Source organism: Castor canadensis, chromosome 1 (genome assembly GCF_047511655.1).
Source record: "Castor canadensis chromosome 1, mCasCan1.hap1v2, whole genome shotgun sequence".
Taxonomy (NCBI): Eukaryota; Metazoa; Chordata; class Mammalia; order Rodentia; family Castoridae; genus Castor; species Castor canadensis.
In genome coordinates, this window is record NC_133386.1 from 119,739,141 (window position 1) to 119,760,246 (window position 21,106).

The following is a 21,106-nucleotide window of genomic DNA, read 5'->3' on the forward strand; positions in this document are numbered from 1 at the left end:
CTCAAGCCCGACTCCAGGTCTACTTGATGTACACGTGTAATGCCAGAATGTGTGTGTGTGTGTGTGAGTATGAAGATCAAAATTACATATTGAGTAGCTTATAATAATCCTCAAAATCTTAAGGAAATTTCCCACCGAAACCTGTTACAAGACCAAAAAAATCTCAGTCTAGGTAGTGTTTGGTTATTGGAGTAGAAATTACTGGCTTTATTAAATAGCACAAATATAAACTAAATTCCTAATTATCCTTGCCTGTTTTTCCAAAAGAATCACTAATTGCTGAGAGTATATTACACTTGTACATTATTAATTAGAACAATATTCTCTTCACCTTGTGAAAAGCATAATACAAAATAATAACAAGAGAGTTTAGATTCCATGACACTTGTTTCAGTTTCTGCTCAGTCATCTTCTTGTCTTTTTAACTGAGAAAAGGAGTAGCTAGTCAAAGCCTCTTGTAAGGCTGCCATCCTTGACTGTGGAATGTATATATTTTGCAAATACCACACATACACACTCATACAGACACACACACATACACACACACTCACATATAGTTTTTGCAGATAATCAAATACTTATTTATAAATGTATTTGCATATATTTTGAGACAATCAATTTGACAGCTTATAATTTCTTCTAAAAAAAGGAAGAAGGAAATCAAAATAGTTTGTTGTAACAATGTCAAGCCAAAACGGGAGAAGCCCGCTTATGGTCTGCAAGTCAAAACTCAAATGCTCTAGAAAGGAAAGCAAATTTAGATGGATGCTTTCTGCTTTTAGTCTCACCTTATGATATGAATAAAATCTTGCAATTGTGTTCACATATTCTCATTGTTGTATTCCTATTAGGTGGATAGTATTGAAGATAAAAGTTATTGAGCAAAGCTGAGTGCTCTGAAATTTTAAACCAATCATTTCATCTAATACCATGTTTAGTCATTTTGAACTGATTTTTCAACACAAGTTTATTTTTAAAAATATTCATCCATCACTAACATACAAGTCAGTATGCCTCACACTATAAATTCAAAGAGATATGAAGTAGACTTTCTATACTCAACAGTATTTCACCATTATACTTTCCATTCCCTGGAAGAGATTTGGGGGCAATTTTCTTTCATTTACTTTTGCTTGGGCCAAAGTAGTTAAATTTCATAAACCTCAGTTTTCACATCGACAGTACAGATTAATAATACCTAGCTATATCATACATTCAGGATAATTCACTTCATTTGCCTAACACTACCATTCCACTTACTCTGCACTGGACACCATTCTTAGCACAGGAGGTGACATACAGCTGCTGCTCCAGGGGTATGAGAGCTGACTTATAAATAATACCATTTGAAAAGTGCTGTCAGCCAGCTTTTGTGAATGGTAATATAGGTGAAAACCCCTTGTGAGCACCAAAGTTCTACTCAAATGGAGCCATTATTCCTCCAGGACTCTTATTTGCCACCAACTCCAAACCCAAGTTTTGTGCAAGATTTCAATCAAACTGAATTCCTCCACAAAGTCCTCCTGGCTGCACCAGCCCACTGATACAAAACAGCTGTGCTTTGTTTTCTTCTCTTTACTAAATTGCCATCTGAGCTTTATGGTGATTGCTGGATAAAAATCATATCCTGTTTTGATTTTTAAAAGTATACAATAGTAAAACTCCTTCTAATCTTAGTTGGAACTCTCCCAATAAATCCTATGACTTAAATGTCAAGACAAGGAACAGTTTTGTTTTAATGTTTGAGTTCAGGTAACTCAATTAAGGACCAAAAGAAAGAGCTTAATTTAAGAAAGAAAATTGTGATGACTCAATAAAATGCCAAAGCCTGGCACATGCTCCTATGTTGCATCCCACTTTGTTAAATGCTGTCTCTTTATGAGAACGTGGGGGAAGCAGCAGCTGTACTGTTATCTTGGGCATATTAATAACCCATCCTGGATGGGCATGTAACTCTGAAAAGGCATCCCATTAAACCATAGATGAGTTGAAGTAGGACTAAGTGGTTCTCCTTCCACAAGGATTTTTTCTAAGTCCTGTTAAGAAATATTCTCTAGGGGAATTATCCTAGAAGTATGCAGCCACTAATACTAAGAGAGGTAAAAATCCACATCACTAGACTATGGGAAGGGTTTCATGGGATTAGGTAGGTGGAATTAATTTCTTTGCAATATATGCAATGCACACATTAATTGGATTTTGTTTATCTGAGCTATTTTAACATTCCCAGTCTTTAGGCCTCATTAAAGCTCCACTTCATTTATAAATCTTGTCTTGAAACTTCTTTCCCCAGTAGCAACTTTTTCTCTGAATTCTTCCAGCTAACAAGAAAAACCTAATGGGGGAAGAAGGAAATGTCTTTTCTTTCAGAGTAGTTGTCCTATCAGTGCATTCCTTTCCATCCCCATTTTTATCACACACGTTAGTATCTTTACATTGTATTCCTATATTCTCTAACAATATCTTCAATATACCCTGGGGACCAATATTTTACCTAAGTCCATTCTTTGTTCTTCAATCTCCAAAGAACAAATTAGCTTAATAAATATTACTTGGTTCATTTACTGATCAAGCATGTAGATTACATTTGTATCTAGCCATCAGACACACTTCTCTGGTCTAATATTTTAGACCACATGTATATTCCCGACACTCATAGGGAGCCAAAGTTAATTACTAATGAGTTATCCAGATATCAGAAGAAGAAAATAGATCCTTATGGATTGGGGGTATCGATGAAGAATTTTTGTAGCAGACAAAACAGTCCAAACCCCATTCTACTCCATCCTCATACAGCCAAATTGAGCTACTGATCGACTCTTGAACATTCCTTGTACATTTCCGAACTTTTGTCACTGCTGTTCTTTAAGGAGAATGATGCCCACCTCTCTTTTAGTACTTCATCAGAATCTGATGAAATTATTGAAAGCCTGGGTGCCTTCTATTCCTGGTAGGAAGGTAGCTTTCTCTGACCACTGCTGCTGGAAAAGGTGTCTCCCTCTTGTGAAGTCTCAAATTCCTCATGCTGCATCTCCCATTGGAGCCCAATGAACTAACCTCTCATTCCTATGCTCTACTTCCATCCCTTAATTTCCTTGCTCTTCTGCTTCCACCTGCCCATCTGCTTCCTCATTTCAATGTCCTAGGAAAAGGAAAACCAACCCATTTCTGCCAAAATACTGTGCATAACTCATATTCTCAGCCTTTTTCTGTACCTATATTCTCTCTTGCATTCCATTTTACTCTCTTTAAAAGATCTCATGTATCAGTAATTCTTATCCACAATAACAAAAACATTGATGAAGACAATTTGCGAAAATATCATACATCATTTGTTGCCAATGTTTGTTCAAATACCAACATTTTCAAAATAGTCCAAATTTGAGGTTATCTCAGCCCATTTGTTGGAATTTCAAAATAAGTCAGAAAGAAAATGAGGGAGTTAGAACTCTCTACAGGAAAAGGGTTATATTGTGTTACACCATGAAGAAACGGGCTGAAAATGGTCATATAATACTAATTTATATGGTTATAGACATCAAGTACTTTCATCATCAAGCATCCAATCATTATCTCTGAATAATATTGGTGCTTAATCAACTTGTGCTACTTGAGTTAATGACCAAAGAGATGTAGGGTGATTTGTTGAGTATATGAGTAGGTGTGTGAATAACAGTACAGAGACATACGGTAGGAAAGAATATAAATCAAATGAATAACTTTTCCACTTAAAACATGTATTATCTTCAGACACCACCTGAAGCTTTTCTTTCATAGAATAAGTAGAGCTAACTTAAAAAAGAAAATGTGGACAATGTAATATAATGGAAATTAGAGTTGTAAGTCATGATATGGTATTAGACTTACTTTGTCATTTGCTAATTATATAACTGCGTAGGGCAAATCACCTACTCTCACTGAGCCTTAGTTTTGTCATCTTAAGAAGGCATCTAAAGATGTTGATCCTATCTATCTTTGACGGCCAGAATGCTCCTAAAAGTACTTTATAAGGCACTGTGCAAATATAAGCTGGTACTGCTTTGGTTATTGTGCCTGTATTAGGTAATTTAGTCCTTGACTTCATTCCCTTTTTCTCAAGTGTTTTTCTCTTTGCACACCTTTCTAAGGCATACATCATCATGGCTACTTAAATTATTTCTGTCAACAAAATAGCTATTTATATCCATATATCTTGTAACCGAGAATTTATATAGACAATTCTGCATTTTCTTATATATCATAGTGAGTTTCTTAGTGTAATTTTCAAAATCGAGACATCAGACTTTAAGCAAACCTCAGGAAGAAATTCATTCACCTATGTTGGAATGCCTGAACATAACAATATCAAATTTCTATCTTTTAAGAAATGTATTGACAGGACTGGGGAAGTAGCTCAGTGGCAGAGCACATGCCTGGAAAGTGAGACCCTCGGTTCAACCCCCACCACTGAAAAAAAATTTATCACCAAATTAAGAAAAACAAACTGTATTCATAAAAGAAGTTTAAGAAAGCTAGCAGAAAATGGAACTGCCATTACAAATTTTATGCTTAAAATAATATTAATTTGTGAGGTCATTTCCTTGGTCTAATATTTTCTGATGTCATTCTGTAAGCATCATTTGCTAAGGACATTTCGAGATTTTTTTATTTGAAAAAATATTTTTCATTTTTAGAAACTCATAATAACACTCTATTTCCCTCCAGGTTATCCCATATGCAAACGAAAATACACAAACGAGAGGTTCAGTAATGAAGACCGTTTTTAATAAAACACTCATTTGTTGACTTTTGGAGGGTATATTTGATTACTTTGATGCCCTTAAACTGTAAGTTATGGTAGTACTAATAAAAATCATGCAATAAAACATAAGCATTGGGGATTTTTTTAAACTCAGCAAAATAAAAATAAGACTTTAAATTGCTTATATGCTGTTTAAACAACCCAAAACAAGCACTGGAGTTGGGAGGGGGCTATGCAGATTATTCAACTTCCATGTAATATAAACACAAAAATCATAAATTTCATAGACATTTTTGGCCAAACTTTCTATGAATGTGTCTTTCTAATGATGGCATGCTGTGTCAGAATGCTCTAGTTTCTTCAGATTTGGGTAGATGAATAGAGAAATTGGAAGAGGTCATCGAGCTGACATTCAGAGACTGCTCAAAATAAATAAATTATTTATGTGTCCTTATGGAGGGAAAAAGAGGAAGAATAAACTGCTGAGAATACACATAGAAGGTGACATTTTGATGGACCTAAAAAATAAACAACAACCAACTCACCAAAAAAAAAACCCTCTAATTCTCAAATAACATTACTGGAATGCTGCTCTTTATTTTTTCTTTCAGAAATAAAGAACAAATTGCCATAAAAGGAAGACATTAGAATACATAGTATTCTATTTTGGAAAGGGGCTAATGTCTATGAAAAAGAGCAAGAAGGATTTTTTTCATCCCCTCATCAGATGCAGTAATCTGTTTTGTCCTGTCCTCTCCAGTTCCTCTTCCCTCTCTTCTGCAATGCATTCAATGAGAAAGGCGAAATGCTGTAGACAGGTTAAGAAAAAACTCACTTTCTTTTCACTTCTCTCAGGCCACTAGAACAAACATATAATCCTGATGCTGAAAAAACAACTCACACCCTAAATAATAAGCACACCTTTCATCAAGTCAATGAAAAATGTCACGTTTGCATTTTCAGAAGTGCTATTATGCTTTATTAAGTACTCTTATATGTTTGATCCTTTTGATTCCTTCCAAAAATCATGTCAAGTAAACAGGGGATGTTAATTTCTTCCATTTTATAGCAATCAAGAAGGAAATACAAAGGTTAATTATGTGATTTACCCAACATTGATCAAGGATAGATCTTAGACCCACAATCTGGGTCCCTTCTCCTTTCTACTATCCATATTGTCACAATAAGCTTTTTACCACTGAGAAATTTATAAAAGCAAATATGTATGAGTAACAAAAAAGTACTCCTTTGTGATTTTCTTTGTAGATACCAAGGTCTGCAGTTTCATATTTAGTTAATGAAATATTTGTATATGCAGACTACTATTGATTAAAGAAGCTAGATAACAAGTAGATCTTCAGGAAAGAAGAAACTAAATTTCATTAATTTATTAAATTATTTTTAAGCTTAATTCTAACAAAAACAAATCACTATGAATTTTTAAGAATAAAGTGCATTTATTTAAAATATTATTCAGCAATTGCCATATTCTAGCACTGAGTACTGTGTACATAACAGGAGACGAGACAACAAATCCTCTGTCTATCCCTCATGACACCCCATCCAGTAGATGAGATAGATGTGGAAGGAAGGAAGGAGGTAAACGAGGGAGGGAGGAAAGGAAAGGGAAAAGATGGGCTTAAGTAAGTTGGAGAGATAAGAAAGCAATATGATACAATAAAAGAGCATTTCAGGAAAAGCAACAATGTGGAATTAAATGGAGGTGATCAACTAAGGAAACAGTTTAGGGTGAGAAAAGACAGGCTACAGGTTCATGGAATTCAAATATATATTATAATTCATCAGATAAAACAGACACAACTAGAAAGATTTTATAGCTTTGACACATATATTATTTTGCACTGACTTCTCCTTTCCTTAAACCAGGGTTCAAAATGGCACTGAGTGCATTGTTTCTATTTTCTGATATGCTATGTTCCCATGTAACACAAAAACTGAACATCTTTGGACACCTTCTCCTTATCATAATCTTCAAAACAGTTACCAAATGAACACTGTCTGCTTCTTCCTAAACCACAGAGATTATGCTTTTCCAAGCATCCAGATGGCAGAATAAGAATTATAACCCAGGTGTTACAGCCCTTGTCCACTTCACTTTCCATAACACCACACATGAGCCCTGTTAGCTAATGAATCCTCTTAACCCATCAAATGCTTTTTAAGATTTTGCTGTCAATACCACTCTTGGGGATATACCCAAAAGAATGTGACACAGGTTACTCCACAGGCACCTGCACACCCATGTTTATTGCAGCACTATTCATAATAGCCAAGTTATGGAAACAGCCAAGATGCCCCACTACTGACGAATGGATTAAGAAAATGTGGTATTTATACACAATGGAATTTTATGCAGCCATGAAGAAGAACGAAATGTTATCACTCCCAGGTAAATGGATGGAACTGGAGAGCCTCATTCTGAGTGAGGTTAGCTTGTCCTAAAAGACCAAAAATCATATGTTCTCCCTCATATGCAGACATTAGATCAAGGGCAAACATAACAAGGGGATTGGACTTTGAGCACATGATAAAGCAAGAACACACAAGGAAGGTATGAGGATAGGTAAGGCACCCAAAAAACTAGATAGCATTTGTTGCCCTCAACGCAGAGAAACTAAAGCAGATACTTTAAAGCAACTGAGGCCAATAGGAGAAGGGGACCAGGAACCAAGAAAAGGTTAGTTCGAGAAGAATTAACTTAGAAGGTAACACACATGTACAGGAAAGCAATGAGAGTCAACTCCCTGTATAGCTATCCTTATCTCAACTAGCAAAAACCCTTAATCCTTCCTATTATTGCTTATACTCTCTCTTCAACAAAATTAGAGATAAGGGCAAAATAGTTTCTGCCTGGTAGCGAGGGGTTGGGGGGGGTAAGGGAGAGAGCAGGGGAGGAGGGGGGAGAAATGACCCAAACATTGTATGCACATATGAATAAAAAAAAATGGCAGGCATCTAATATCAAACCTGGCTTTGTACCAGGTTTCAAAACCAAATAGCTATTTTACAAAGTATCAACAGCATCTATCAAAGAGCAATGTCTTAAACTATTAAAAAATGACAGTTTATTACTCTGACCAAATTTGTATCATAGGCAGACATTATAGGAGGAGACCTGGAATGAAGTCACATCAGGTAAAACTTATTCCTAACTCCTTAGATATGCTTGGGAATTATTCTATGAACTAGATTTTATACTGTAATTTTATATAATTTATTTAGATCCTCTCCATAATTCTTTCTCAGAATCCTATTTAAAGTGCATATAACACTTATCTATAATCTCTTGCGTCTCGGGTTCTTTGGAAAAGATAAAATACTTTTTTTTTAAAAACCAAAAAAAAGATTCTACTGTCACTGAACAGGGTAAATGAGAGCTCTGTGTTCAAGGACCCTATCATCTATTAATAAGCAGAATAATGCCATGAGTGGACTTTGGGGGAATGGATATTTGTTTTTGTTTTTTTCTTATGGGTTCCCATTTTCTTAAGAGAAAAAATCTTTCATGTCCCAAAGACTGAAGTACTCAGATATGGACTCCATTTCTCTGGTGTCTCCTATGTCTATTTGGATGGTCTAGGGCTCTCTCTCTCCCACATGATTATGGGCTTTGTGAGCAAAGGCCTGGACAAGAAACAAGATATCACTACCTTGCAGAAAACTGGTTGTTTAGTATGGTCTTCTCTTACATTCACCTGAAGGTGTTTCAATATTTTATCATATATCGTGGCATGACTGTGTGATTTTAAAGAATGTCACTGCAAGCATCAGTTATGTTCTATCATATTAAACTAAAAGCATTCAAGAGAGATGGAGAGACTTTTAAAAGCAGACATTTGCAAACTTCTCTGCTGGAAACAAAAGCATCCCTAGGGTAAAACTTAGTAGAATAAACCAGTTATGCTCTGGTTTCCAGCCCATGCTTTGTATTAAAAGGGGGCTCGGTGACCTGAAAGAGTAATTACCTCTCCCAGAATGCCTGTTTCTTATCTTGCTGGTAGGAGAGAAGGGGAGCAGTTGGCAACCATCATCTCAAACAAATCCCATAAATAACATGGCCCATTTCTTCTGTGCCACGTTGCAGAAGTTAGTGGACACCTGGGAAGAAGAAAAGTAATGCACTGAAAACTTAAAAAGTAACAGGTCAGGTTAATGCACAATGGAAAAACAAAGCTTCAAACCATGTTAGAAAGGAAAATCAAGCATTTAGCTGTGCCCTTTCAGCTACTATGTATACACAGCAACTTCCAAACCTGGCAATGATTCATATACCCTTTCCAAAAGAGAACAGGGGAGGGTACATCTCACATTTCAGAATTCTGAAGGGCACCAGGTTGCAATATATTGGGTAGATTAAATGGGTGAATTTCTCAGGAAGAAGCAGAGAAAGGAAGACTCAAAGTGAAAAGGGACAGACGAAGAAGTAAGAAGCATAGGAAAGAGGCAAAAGGAATGTTCTTGAGCGGGCTGTAGAAACAGTGTCCCAGGCAGAATGGATCTGGCTGGTGTCTTCAGGCAGCTTCAAGATAGGTGGACTCCAAAAAGGGTTCTGGTCACTGCCTGAGGATGACAGTTGAGCCCTCTAGCAAAGAGGCCAATGAGAATCCAAAGAAAATGAAATTTTTATGTCAGTGTTTCTCAGTCTGTAAGGCACCTGTTTCAGTTTCACTTTGGGGGTGTAGGGACACAGAACAGAATTCTTATTTTTTAAAAAAAAGCATTCATCCTTGGAACTCAATTCAGACAATCTGAGTGTCCTTGGAGAATATCTATTACTTCTGATAAATTTCTTAGGAAAGTCTTATGCACAATTAAATTTAGTAACCACTAGCTGGAGGTGATAAAATTTCAACTCCTTTTGTTCTGAGACTGCCCAAAGCTATGTCTTGGTTTCAAGCCTTTAGAACAGAGCCATCTGGATTAAAGGTAACAGAGCCCCTAGTTACACAGGTTTTAGATTAATCTGTGATGGGGACTCACTCCAGGATCTCTCCATGTAATATCTCTGCAGGTGTGTCACATCCTCTGCCTACAGAGGGTCTGTAGTTAGGAGGCTGCTGCATCAGTTTTTGGTGGTTAAAACAGATGCAGACTCTGAGACTGAAGCACCATCTCCATCTTTCCTCAGAGTAGCTTTCAGACATCAGGATGGAAACCAAAAAGGCCCGCTTGAGAGAGAAAAGCCTTAAAAAAATTCATGTCAGCCAGACAACACTCATCAAGATGCTAATCTGAGATCACTGAGCTAAGTGCCAAAGGCAATAATACCCTGCACTTTCTCTCCTAGAATTATTATTAAAAGTTTTAGACCTAAAAACAAATTTGTGAGAATTTCTGTGAGGAAAAATTCTAATTAATTAGAAATTTGTGTTGTGCGTTGAATTTGTTTTTTGCACAGATAAGACATAATAAATAAAAGTATGTTCAAAATCAGTAGTTGCGCCAGAAATCCCTAGTCATATTTACCAACCTGTAGAATAAAATATGAACTGGAACTGCAGTCTAATTGCTGGTAACTCTTGATTCTTTCACCCCTTCCTTCCCCTCTTAGAACTACTAGTGAGTTTAGGTCCTAGTTGGAATGTTTCCATCCAAAGACTTCTAAGGAAACCCTTGGTCTGTACCAGGCACTGTGCACGGACACAAAAAAATGGCAGTATCTTCACAGCGTACATTTGCTGCCCTCGTGGGTGGGTTCAAAACCCCTGCAGAATCCTAATAAAGGCTCACGTATCCTAATACCCCTCTGACACATATACACGTAGCGATAAACCCGGAGACCAGATAAAGCATCCTTTAACTCAGATCAAAAGCCTCTTCCAAGATGTCCTCCCATGGTGCGTCCTTGGATGAGCTGTTTCCTGGAAGAAGAACAGTAGTTCCTGTTCCCGTCCCCCTTTGCCACCCACCATTGGGGAAGCTTCAAGGAAGCCTCCGGGAGACGTTGCTGAGTCACCTCTCCTCTTTTCTCTCCACAGCTCCAATGGCAAGTCTGTCACATGGGCCCAGAACGAGAAGAGCAGCCGGGGGCAGCACCTGTGGCAGCGGCTGTCGGTGCACATCAACAAGAAGGAGAACCCCAACCAGACCGCGGTCATCAAGCCCTTCCCCAAGAGCACTGAGGGCCGCGGGCTGGGCCCCTGCGCGGGCGGCGCGGGCGCGGGCGCGGGCGCGGGGGGCGCGGGGAGCGCGGGGAGCGCGGGCGGCGCGGGCGCGGGGGGCGCGGGAGGCGCGGGCGCGGGGGGTCCCGAGCCCCCTGACACCGGCCCCAAGGCGCTGTACGACGTGGCGGAGGCAGAGGAGCAGCTCCCCGCGGGCGCGCGGCCGCGCTCGCCCTCGCCCATCAGCACGCTGAGCCGGCGCGCGGGCTCGGCCGGCCGCACGGAGGACGACGCGCCATCGCTGCAGTCGGAGCCCGCGGCGCGCAGCAGTTCGTCGCAGGGCTCCCTCATGGAGCAGATTAGCAGCGTGGTGACTCGCTTCACGGCCAACATCAGCGAGCTCAACTCCATGATGCTGTCCACCGCGGCCCCCGGCGCCGGCCCGGGCGCCCCACTCTGCTCGTCCTACCTGATCCCCAAAGAGATCCAGCTGCCCACGACCATGACGACCTTCGCCGAGATCCAGCCGCTCCCGGCCATTGAAGTCACCGGCGGCGCGCAGCCCGCGGCGGGGACCCCAACCCAGGACACCCCTGCCGCGGCCGGCACCGAGGCTACGCCAGGCAAGCCCGACCTGGAGGAACTGGTGGCTCTCACCCCACCGTCCCCCTTCAGAGACTCTGTGGACTCGGGGAGCACCACGCCCAACTCGCCAGTGTCCGAGTCAGCCCTCTGTATTCCATCGTCTCCCAAATATGACACTCTCATCATAAGAGATTACACTCAGAGCTCCTCGTCATTGTGAATGTCGCTGGAGAGAAACCGCGTGCGGAGCAGAGAGCTCCTATGTTCACATGGATGACAGTGACGCCCAAAGTCACCCGGTTAAGACCTGAGGTAGAAGACGCGGAGTATACCCATAGTGGAGACAGGAGATTAATAGTGCTATTTCACGACAACCGATGAAGACACCAACTATAGATCTTTGGGCAGATCTTCTTCTAGTGGCCTTAGAAAACAGGGGCTTTTAAGAAACACTGCTTCAATTTTTGAGGGCTGACAAGGAGTCTGTTAAAACAGTTATGTATCAAGTGCTCTAGGGAAGCAGAGAGCGTGAAACAGCATTATGGAGGGCAAAAAGCATAGCTAATAAGCAACTGTAAAAAGTTTTGTTTACTTTAATTCTTTCCCCAGAAGAGTCTTTGATTCGCCAAACATGAATGTACATTTTCTAACGAACTAAAAATCTGGGACCAAAACGTCAACCTTTCTTTTCCTTCCTTCCTCCATCCCTCCCTTTCTTCCTTCCTTTTCCCCCCCCTCTCCTTTGAAGACCTTGAAGAGCAGTAACTTGGGCCAGTATTTACTGCAGTGTTGTGAGCGTGTCCCATGCATAACACAGTGGATAGTGAGTGCTGCGCAAAGGTACCTAGGGCTTCTACCAGAGACTTTCTTCTCCAATTTGGTTTGAGATACTCTTCCAAAAGCCTGCATACAGATTCCACCTAGTTATTTCAGATTCGCCTCCATTATTAACCAAGAAAACCAGTGGAAGATTTCTTGACTATTTCACCATGTTGCCAATGAATACTGGAGTAGCAAAAAAAAATATTTTCTGGAATACTGTTTTGTAATTCCCTCACTGGAGTGCATTGTGTAGCTGGAAATTCTCTTTATAATAATTCTCGAGCTCCAGCCTGGCTTTTTCATGACACACAGCCACTCCTCCTTATGAATGCTGTTCTGTTAGCATTGCCAACTAAAATATTAAGATGCGCATTTGGGCTTCTTCAATCCTTTCTTTTGAGAACCTGATGTACAAAGAGCTCCTTTGTCTCTTTTGAGTCCCACCCCTGGAAGAGTGGTCCATAAACCAAATGAAGATATTGCCAAGATTGGAGGGACTGTTGTTTAAAAAAAATAACAAAATCTTACTACACTGGAAATTTTAAACTGTGTCAAGTTGGTGTAGCAAAGATTTCACTATGCCAATGAGCAGTGATTTTAACTTTTCTTGGCTGCTTAAACAAGGCAGCTATGAACTACGACAAATGTAGATTTTTTTCAAAGCAATACAGAATACTAAAACAGAGGAACCTTAATATCAACCACAGTCTTTCTTAGCCATTCCAAAAAAGGCAAAGCAATTATTAATACTTTACTTTTTAAAATAATTATTGATCTGATTTTGTGCACTTCATACTGTCACTTTTTCATTACTGCAGAAAAAAGATTTAGTTATAATGAAAACCTATGTGCTTTGATAGGTTCATGCAGGTAGAAATCACGGCTCAAGACCTAACTCCACTGTCATCTCTTTATTCGTCCCATTGCAGCTATCCTCAGGTACCAAATGTTGATTTTTAAATAAAGATAGTAATAAAAGGAGGAGGGATCCTATAAATTTAATGTTTAGTTGACCCAGCCTTATACTACAGATAGCCTTATGAAAAAGATTTGCTATGAGGCAGAAGTATATTTTTGGCAGAGAGAAATGAATAGAACTTTTTTCTTTTAGCTCAATATACTTATTTTGGTAATTTTAAAATTTCAGATCTACTTTTAAAATAGAAATTGAAAATGAAGGTCTATCCATTAACATAATTTACCATCTCTACTTTTAAAAGTTGTAATAAATATACTGCTTGTTGACCTTCCCTTTCAGATATCTATTGTTATCTGAAATTTTAAATTGAATATCCCAATACAAAACATTTGAAACGTTAATTCATTAGCTTGAAAGTAATCAAACTTCCTATGTAAGATTTAAAAATAGCACCATTGGAAACCCTGATCCCAAATATGAATGAGACTTTTGAAACAGAAATGAAATCTAGCTAACTTTCATGGCTTCCTTGAAAGTATTTGCCTCTACCCAAAAAACAAAGTAAATATTTTGAAATATTAATACCCCTAGATCCTTATCAAAAAGGTGGCATTCACCTGAGGGTTAATGTCTTGATTTCTTAAGTACTAATACCTTTCTAAATATGCTCTACTCTCTTATGTTTTAAAATTTGTTTCATAAAATTCATACAGTGGTTTGCATTTTATTCTCAAGTACAATAAGTTTCACTCCTTTGGGCAATAGGAAAATACTTTTTAAACTTTCTTCATGATCACATTTCTTTTTAAATATTTCAGTGACATATTTCTTTTAAAAACACACCACCTTATGAGAAACTGCACTAGAAATTAAAATTGAAGGCAAGTAAATTTGCATCTGATAATTCCACATATAATCAACTGTAATAAAAATAATTCATCCAGCTGTAGAACAAGATGTATTTTCTCTATGTTTCTATAACCTTTACCACTTCATTGACTACATTCTCTATTAGACATGGACATCAGTAATACATTCCTGAGATCTTTTATTTTGGAATGATGCTAACTGTCTCTTTGCCAATTCCAATACAGGTTCCAAGTAATAACTCTACAATACAAAATGAACTGAATATTTATTCTAGGGCTAGGATATGAACTTCACAATTCATTTGGGTACCTATTCTAATTGAATTTCCTTGAAAACAATCTGATCCTGGTACCCAGTGATAATTCAATTGGAACTTGCATGACAAAAAAGAAGGAGAAAGTAAAGAGAAATGCTAAGTACCAGCAAAGTGATCTGAAAGGAGAGTTTGGTCCTGGGAAGAAAAAGAAGACCTGGTTTGATCAAATTATACTGACTGAGCAGTACACTCATCTTTCTGTTTTGGGAGAAGAGTGAGGGCAGCCTGAGAAGACCGTAACTGGATGGGGAAGAACTGTGTTTTAGGGGTTAGGGGTAGAGAATAGAAAGGGAATATAGAAAGGAAAATCTTAAGAAATTTGACTGAAACAAGAATGCAAAAGCATATCCCCCAAATGTGCTAATCCTTGAAAGTAATAACCTTTCTCAAACTACTGATGTTACCAGCAAGTGATTAGGAAGACTAAGAACTATTTCTGAATGTAAATGCATTGTATGATGACTCTGCTGCAGTTCTGTGACTTCTAAACCAGGAATTAAACACTCTTTTTAAGAAACAACAAAAACATTTCTTTCCTACTTTAGTCTCCCAGAAAAATGTTCATGTTTTGGAGACTTCCAAGATATTATATGAGTTCACATTTAGCAACAGCTTATTAATAACCCTCAAGCTGTCAGAATCTCTGTAGTTACCATTTACAATTTTATACTGTGAAAAAACACAGATCAGTGAAAGTGAAAAGATAAATCAGAATTGGCTTTGCCCAAGGGTCTGAGGCCTGGGAGAGTCTCTACTGTCTATAGAAGAATGAGGCATGTATAAATAGTTGGCTGAATTTCACTGATCTTCCCAATGTGAACAAATATACTATGTATATTGTTTGTATTTCTAGAATTCAATGGCAGCTGCCGGTGGTGTTGTAATTAGAAATCTATATAGAATATAGATGTTTTAGAGAGATGGTGCCAATCCTAAAAGATTTGTGTGGGCTACAAGTGTTGTACTTACTTTTTCTGCACTTACAACTGATTTGGTTTTAAACTGTGTGCGTGTATCTGTTCTTTTTTTGTTGTTGGAGCTTGTACTATTAAAATAATAGAGAATGTTAAATTATTTTGATGTGAATTGCAAATGATTTTTTTCATAAAGTATAACATTTTTATCAGCATTGTTTCGCTTTGTACTTGTATAAATGTGTTTTATTTTAGCATTTTAAAATACATTTGCCTGTTTCTCAGTTGTCTAAATCATGTTATAGTTGGTGTTTGTGAAGTCAATTACTTTTGAAAAAATTAAAAAAGAAACTATGATATGACTTTAGAATTATTCCCCTGAAATGCTTAGAATTTTTCCAAATAGAGTTTTCTAAGATGGAAGGAACCATGCTATTAATTAATCATAAATTCTGAATGGCATACATATTTGTACTGTGGAGTTTATAAAGTAAGTAATAGACAATTAAAAGGAAAATATAAGTCCACTACAAATCTGGCCATCCCCAAAGTCATCTGCAAACACCTTTTAAGACAAATACTTTACAAATATAAAAATATTTTATAGTAAATAATTTTTGCATCTAGGCATACAAAGTACAGAAACAGTTCCACATTTACCTGTGTGGATAGAGGTAGCATCACACAGATAAATTATGTCTATGTGTATAGAAATATGTGTACACATTACATAGATATTTTACTGTCGAATTCATCTAAATGTCTATTTGTATGTAAATGTGTGCTTGTGTGTATGCTTATGTGCATATATCTATATAATTTTCCCAGAGAAAAATCTGTTGCCAAATCACTTTTTACTTTTATTCTTAAGCAAATTTACATTCTCTAAATACAAATTAGTAAAAACTTTAAAGCAAAATATAGGGTAGATACTTGTTGTATGGAAGAGAAAGATGGTGTGGATTTAAAAATATATCTTCCTTACAAGACCTAACATTGTATTATTTATACTCATACATAACATATACAAACATATGTAAACACATGTACACATATATTGTTATGCAAATTATGTTTTGAAGGAAACCCTTTCCTGTGTCACACTCTACCCTTCAGTGGTGTCTTCTGTTATGAATATCAATGAGCATATGTTCATATAAAATTGAGTTTAAAGTGAGATAGCTGAAAAAAAATGGGGAGGAAATTATTTTCTAAAAATCAAAAGACTTGTAAGACTCAGTAGATCCATGGAAGGCCATTCAGATCCAGCTGACACCATAAAAATAACATTGAATTAAAAGCCAGGGTCTATCAATCTATCATCATCTAAAATCATCTAAACTTAGATAAATCACCTTGATTTCTCCACAACTCAGTTGCTCAGTTATTCTTTCTTTAAATGCAGAGATGAGTAAACAAAACAAACAAACAAAAAACCCACTAACCAAACAAGTGAAAACAAATTTTGAGTTTTCTTTCATTTCCAACATTCTTGGTAAATGCTAAATGCTCGATACATAGAGGTTATTATTAGTGGCAATATAGTACACAGTTGATATTTAGGAGAGTACTTAAATTACTTATGCCCAATATTACTTGTGGAAATATAACAAATTCTAAAAGCAAATAATGGGAGGGAACAACTGCGGGTTGAACTCATGTAACCTTGAAATTGTCTAACAAGGGCAACTTAGGAAATTGTTATTGAATAACAGAAAAAAGTCCTTTTCTTCTGTTATAATCTCTATTGAATATAGACCAATTTTTAGCTATGCTGTGTATGAATGATCAGTTTTTAAAAATAAACAGTTCGCAGACATTTACTTTTTATGGTAGCTGGATAGATAGGTAAGAGGGCAAACAGAATTATATTAGTTAAGTTATCAAACAAAAGCATAATATTTATATTTATCAAATGGTATTTGAAATTCAGATCTAATGACTACATTTTTCCTTGCTTATTATTTTTTAATTCTGTTAATGAATAAGCTCTATTAAAAGATGGCTTAAACTTAATTTCTCCAGCCACTTGGAATTATACACTGTAGAAAATACAACTTTCCTAGCATTTTCTGACCTCTCAGATCTCTACCAGCACATTTATTTTACTTTTTTAGGTCAAGATGAGGACTTTCCATTATTTTTTTAATTTTACTTTATTTCATGTATTTTTCCCTTAATGCCAACAGCCTCAGATGAAGCAATATGAAAAACATGGCACTAGCAGATGTCGACGAGCCAGTGAAGTATATTCCAAAGGAAAGAGATGGCTACTGGAGTATTAGTCAGAAGCTGTTTTTAGAAGCTGTTTTCAGATTCTTACTATTTTACCTAGAAAAGCAAAATCACAGACACATCTAAACATATACCATCACTATGTATTTCTGCTTCTGCATGTTCAAAATAATGACTTTAGCCTTTACTTGCCTATGTGTTGTGATACTCTGTCACATACTTAATCTCAATAGTAAAGAATCTCAACAGTCCAGATACATTTATCATGTTCTCCAAAGTGGCATGAAACAATCTAAATGTGTAGAGAGAGAAAAGGTCTTATTCTGGGAAGACAAGTACATACTTTAGGAACCAAAGAAAAAGCAACAAAATTACAGGACTATGCATGCTCCTAGTTTTATATAGCTAGTATGAAAAAAGCCAGTGGGAATACTTGTATAGAAATTTTAAAAGTACCAAATTTAATTCCTAAAATATATGAGGGGGCTGAGAAAAACACCTTTCCTAATCGACAAAATTGGGATAAGGATGTTGAGAAAAATATGAATAGTAATGACAGGGCCAACACCCAGATTAAGAAGTCCAAAAGAAAGAACAGTATAATTGTATCATTGAGAGATGTTATATTCTGAAACACCATCATAGGCTAACACGGTCCTGATTTATGCAAAACACTGAAAAAAGGCAAACACTAAATGAACAAAGGCAGTTATAGGTATATTAATGTCAAATAAGAAATAATTCAAAAGGATAAAAATGAATTTCTTAAACAGACAAAATACTTAGAACACACAACAGTAAAAAGCTGATGTGTACTCAAGAATATGACTTTAATATTTATAAAGCAAAGAAACACAAGAGTGAAAAATTCTACAATTATAATCTTTAATGTAACTTACTAACACATATAGCAAGAAGCCAAAAGAACAAAATGAAATAAGATGTAGAGAAATAAGCTAACATAAGCAGTAGGAATTTATCATTTTATTCCTGTTTACAGAAAAGATTCATTTCATTCCTTTCTTTGTCCTTAAAACATTAATAGACGTTAAGCCAAGATTAGGTCATAGAGAATATCTTAACAAATAACAGAAAACAAAAACCATATAGGCTACATTTACTGATTAAAAGATATGAAATCAAATATACACATATCTGACTTATGTACAATATTGTTATATACAAAAATATCCAATATACCCAAACATATAAGTATACATATTTACTATTTATATTATGTAACATAGCTATATCTATCTCTGTCTATAGATATATATATATATATATATATCCCCTACATATGTATTTATCCACTTCATATCTCTCTTCTAAGATGGTTTCTAGATGAAGAGAAAATACTAACTGAAATTACAACCTACTTAGAAAGAACATTGGTAGACTGGTCACGTCGGTGCACACCTTTAAACCCTTCATTCAGGAGGCAGGAGGATCCTGAGTTTGAAGCCAGGCTGGACTACATAGTGAGACATACAGTGAGACAAAATAAAAATATTAGTGAGACTCCTACATATTAAAATCTGTGGAATAGCTGAAGGATACTCCATGAAAAAAGAAATACATGTTTTTGAAATATATTATAAGTTAATTAAGTATTCACTTGAAGATATTGAAAAATGAATAGCAAAAACACAAAAGATTAATGATTAAATCAAAAGTAATGAAAGAAAATAAACAAGCAACAAAAAATTAAAAGGTATCTTTGAAACCAGACTTTTTCAATGAAAAGTGAAACACATTAAGAAACATAAATCAGATCTAATCAAGTAAAAGATACCAACCACAAGCAATAATAATGAGGAAAGATATGTATAAATACAAATATATGTAGATAATACTACTAGGTAAAATTTTACACTAATAAATTTGAAAATACAGATGAACAGAATATTATTGTAGGAAGATATAAATTACAAAAATAAAAAAAAAGTAAGCAGAAAATCAGATAGAAAATAATGGCAGAATGTCATGAGAGGAAATTTTAAATTATCTTACTTTAAAAAACAAAGTATAAATGTCATATAAGTAAATTAATCCATGAACTATAAATATAGTTCATATATAAACTATAAATAAGACAGAAATAGCTATAGAATTTTCCTGAGTTTTTCATAACTGGTGCAAAAGTAAAACAAGATGGAAAGAAAAATTACATATTAGTCTCACTAAAAATATAGATTTTTAAAAATTGAAAGTATTTTAAGTATCACATTATGAAATTGAGCAAGTATAGTTTATACTATTAACATAGTAAAAAGAAATGTGATTATATAAAAGATAACACGAGAACATTTGGAAACTTCGATTCACGATTCAAATAAAATAAAACAGATCAGCAATGAAAAGTAGAAGGAACAATTCATTAGATAGAAAAAACTACGTGAAACCTACAACAGACATGGTAACAGTAAGAGATAAGAGGAGGCTCATTAACTCCAGAGTGAGGGAGACATGCCATATATGAACAGTTTTCAAAGTCATTTCAGAACTTTGTGTAAAAAAGGTTACTTTTCAGAGTTAAGTGCTAGTGATACTGGTACAATGGCTTTACTTGGGACAACTATTTATGCCTGGACTGTCCTGAGAAATTCAGAACATAGCCAACTTTAATGCACTACAATTCTATGTGATATTTGGCCTCTGACATAAAACTCTAAATCAAGAAAAGTAAAATGATAAAATGCTTCAAGAAAAAAATCTAAGAAAAAAATCCCACACCTGAATTGCAGCTACTTGGGAAGCAGATATAGGAAGATCAACATCCAAGGCTGATGAGGATAATGAGATCCCTATCCAAAAAAAAAAACCTCACTAAAGCAAAAAAGGATCAGAGCATGGCTCAAATGGTAGAACACAAGGCCCTAAATTCAAACTCTAGTGTCCCTAAAACAGAAAAAGAAACAAATCTACTTGCATACTTGTCTCCCTATGTAATCTAGGGCAACCTAATGATATGAAAGGACAAAAAAGGAAAAAATATCTATCTATGAGTAATGTGACTTTGGGCAAGTAATTTCTTGTCAGTGGTAGCACTATAAATACTTGCTAAACTAATGAGGAAAGTTAAAGATATAATTATAATAAATTGTGAAACATATAGCAAAGCATGCCCTTGATTTTAAAAAAGAAAAAGAAAGAAAAGCACAGGGAGTTGTCGGTGAAGGCAATATTTTATTTATTTGTTTTTTATAGTTTATATTTTTTTGTTATTCATTTATTCACAGGTGCATACATTGTTTGGATCATTTCTCCCCCCTGCTCCCCTCCCCCACCCACTTTCAGTTCCAGGCAGGTCCTGTTCTGCCCTTGTCACTAATTTTGTTGAAGAAAAGACATAAGCATAATAAAGAAGGCAAAGCGTTTTTGCTAGTCGAGGTGAGGGTAGCTATACACAGATTCCTAGCATTGCTTTCATGTACAAATGTGTTACAACCCAAGTTCACTCATCTCTAACTTTGCACTGGTTCCTGATCCCCTTCTCATGTTGACCTCTGTTGCTTTAAGGTTTCTGTATTAGCTCCTCTGCAGTGGGGACATCAAACATTTTCATGTTTTGGGTTTCTT

At 36.3% G+C, this 21,106-nt stretch overlaps 1 protein-coding gene across 5 annotated transcripts in view; it reads left to right on the plus strand.

The window, feature by feature from the left end:
- Grm5 (glutamate metabotropic receptor 5) overlaps nt 1-15,449 on the plus strand; it is a 479,762-nt gene extending 464,313 nt beyond the window's left edge. For all 5 annotated transcript variants that reach the window (XM_074081467.1, XM_074081456.1, XM_074081481.1 and 2 more), the window contains one exon: nt 10,741-15,449. In XM_074081467.1, coding sequence (XP_073937568.1) covers nt 10,741-11,668 — 928 coding nt within the window. In that variant the 3' untranslated portion in view covers nt 11,669-15,449. The remainder of the gene's footprint in view (nt 1-10,740) is intronic.
- The last annotated feature ends 5,657 nt before the right edge of the window (nt 15,450-21,106 follow it).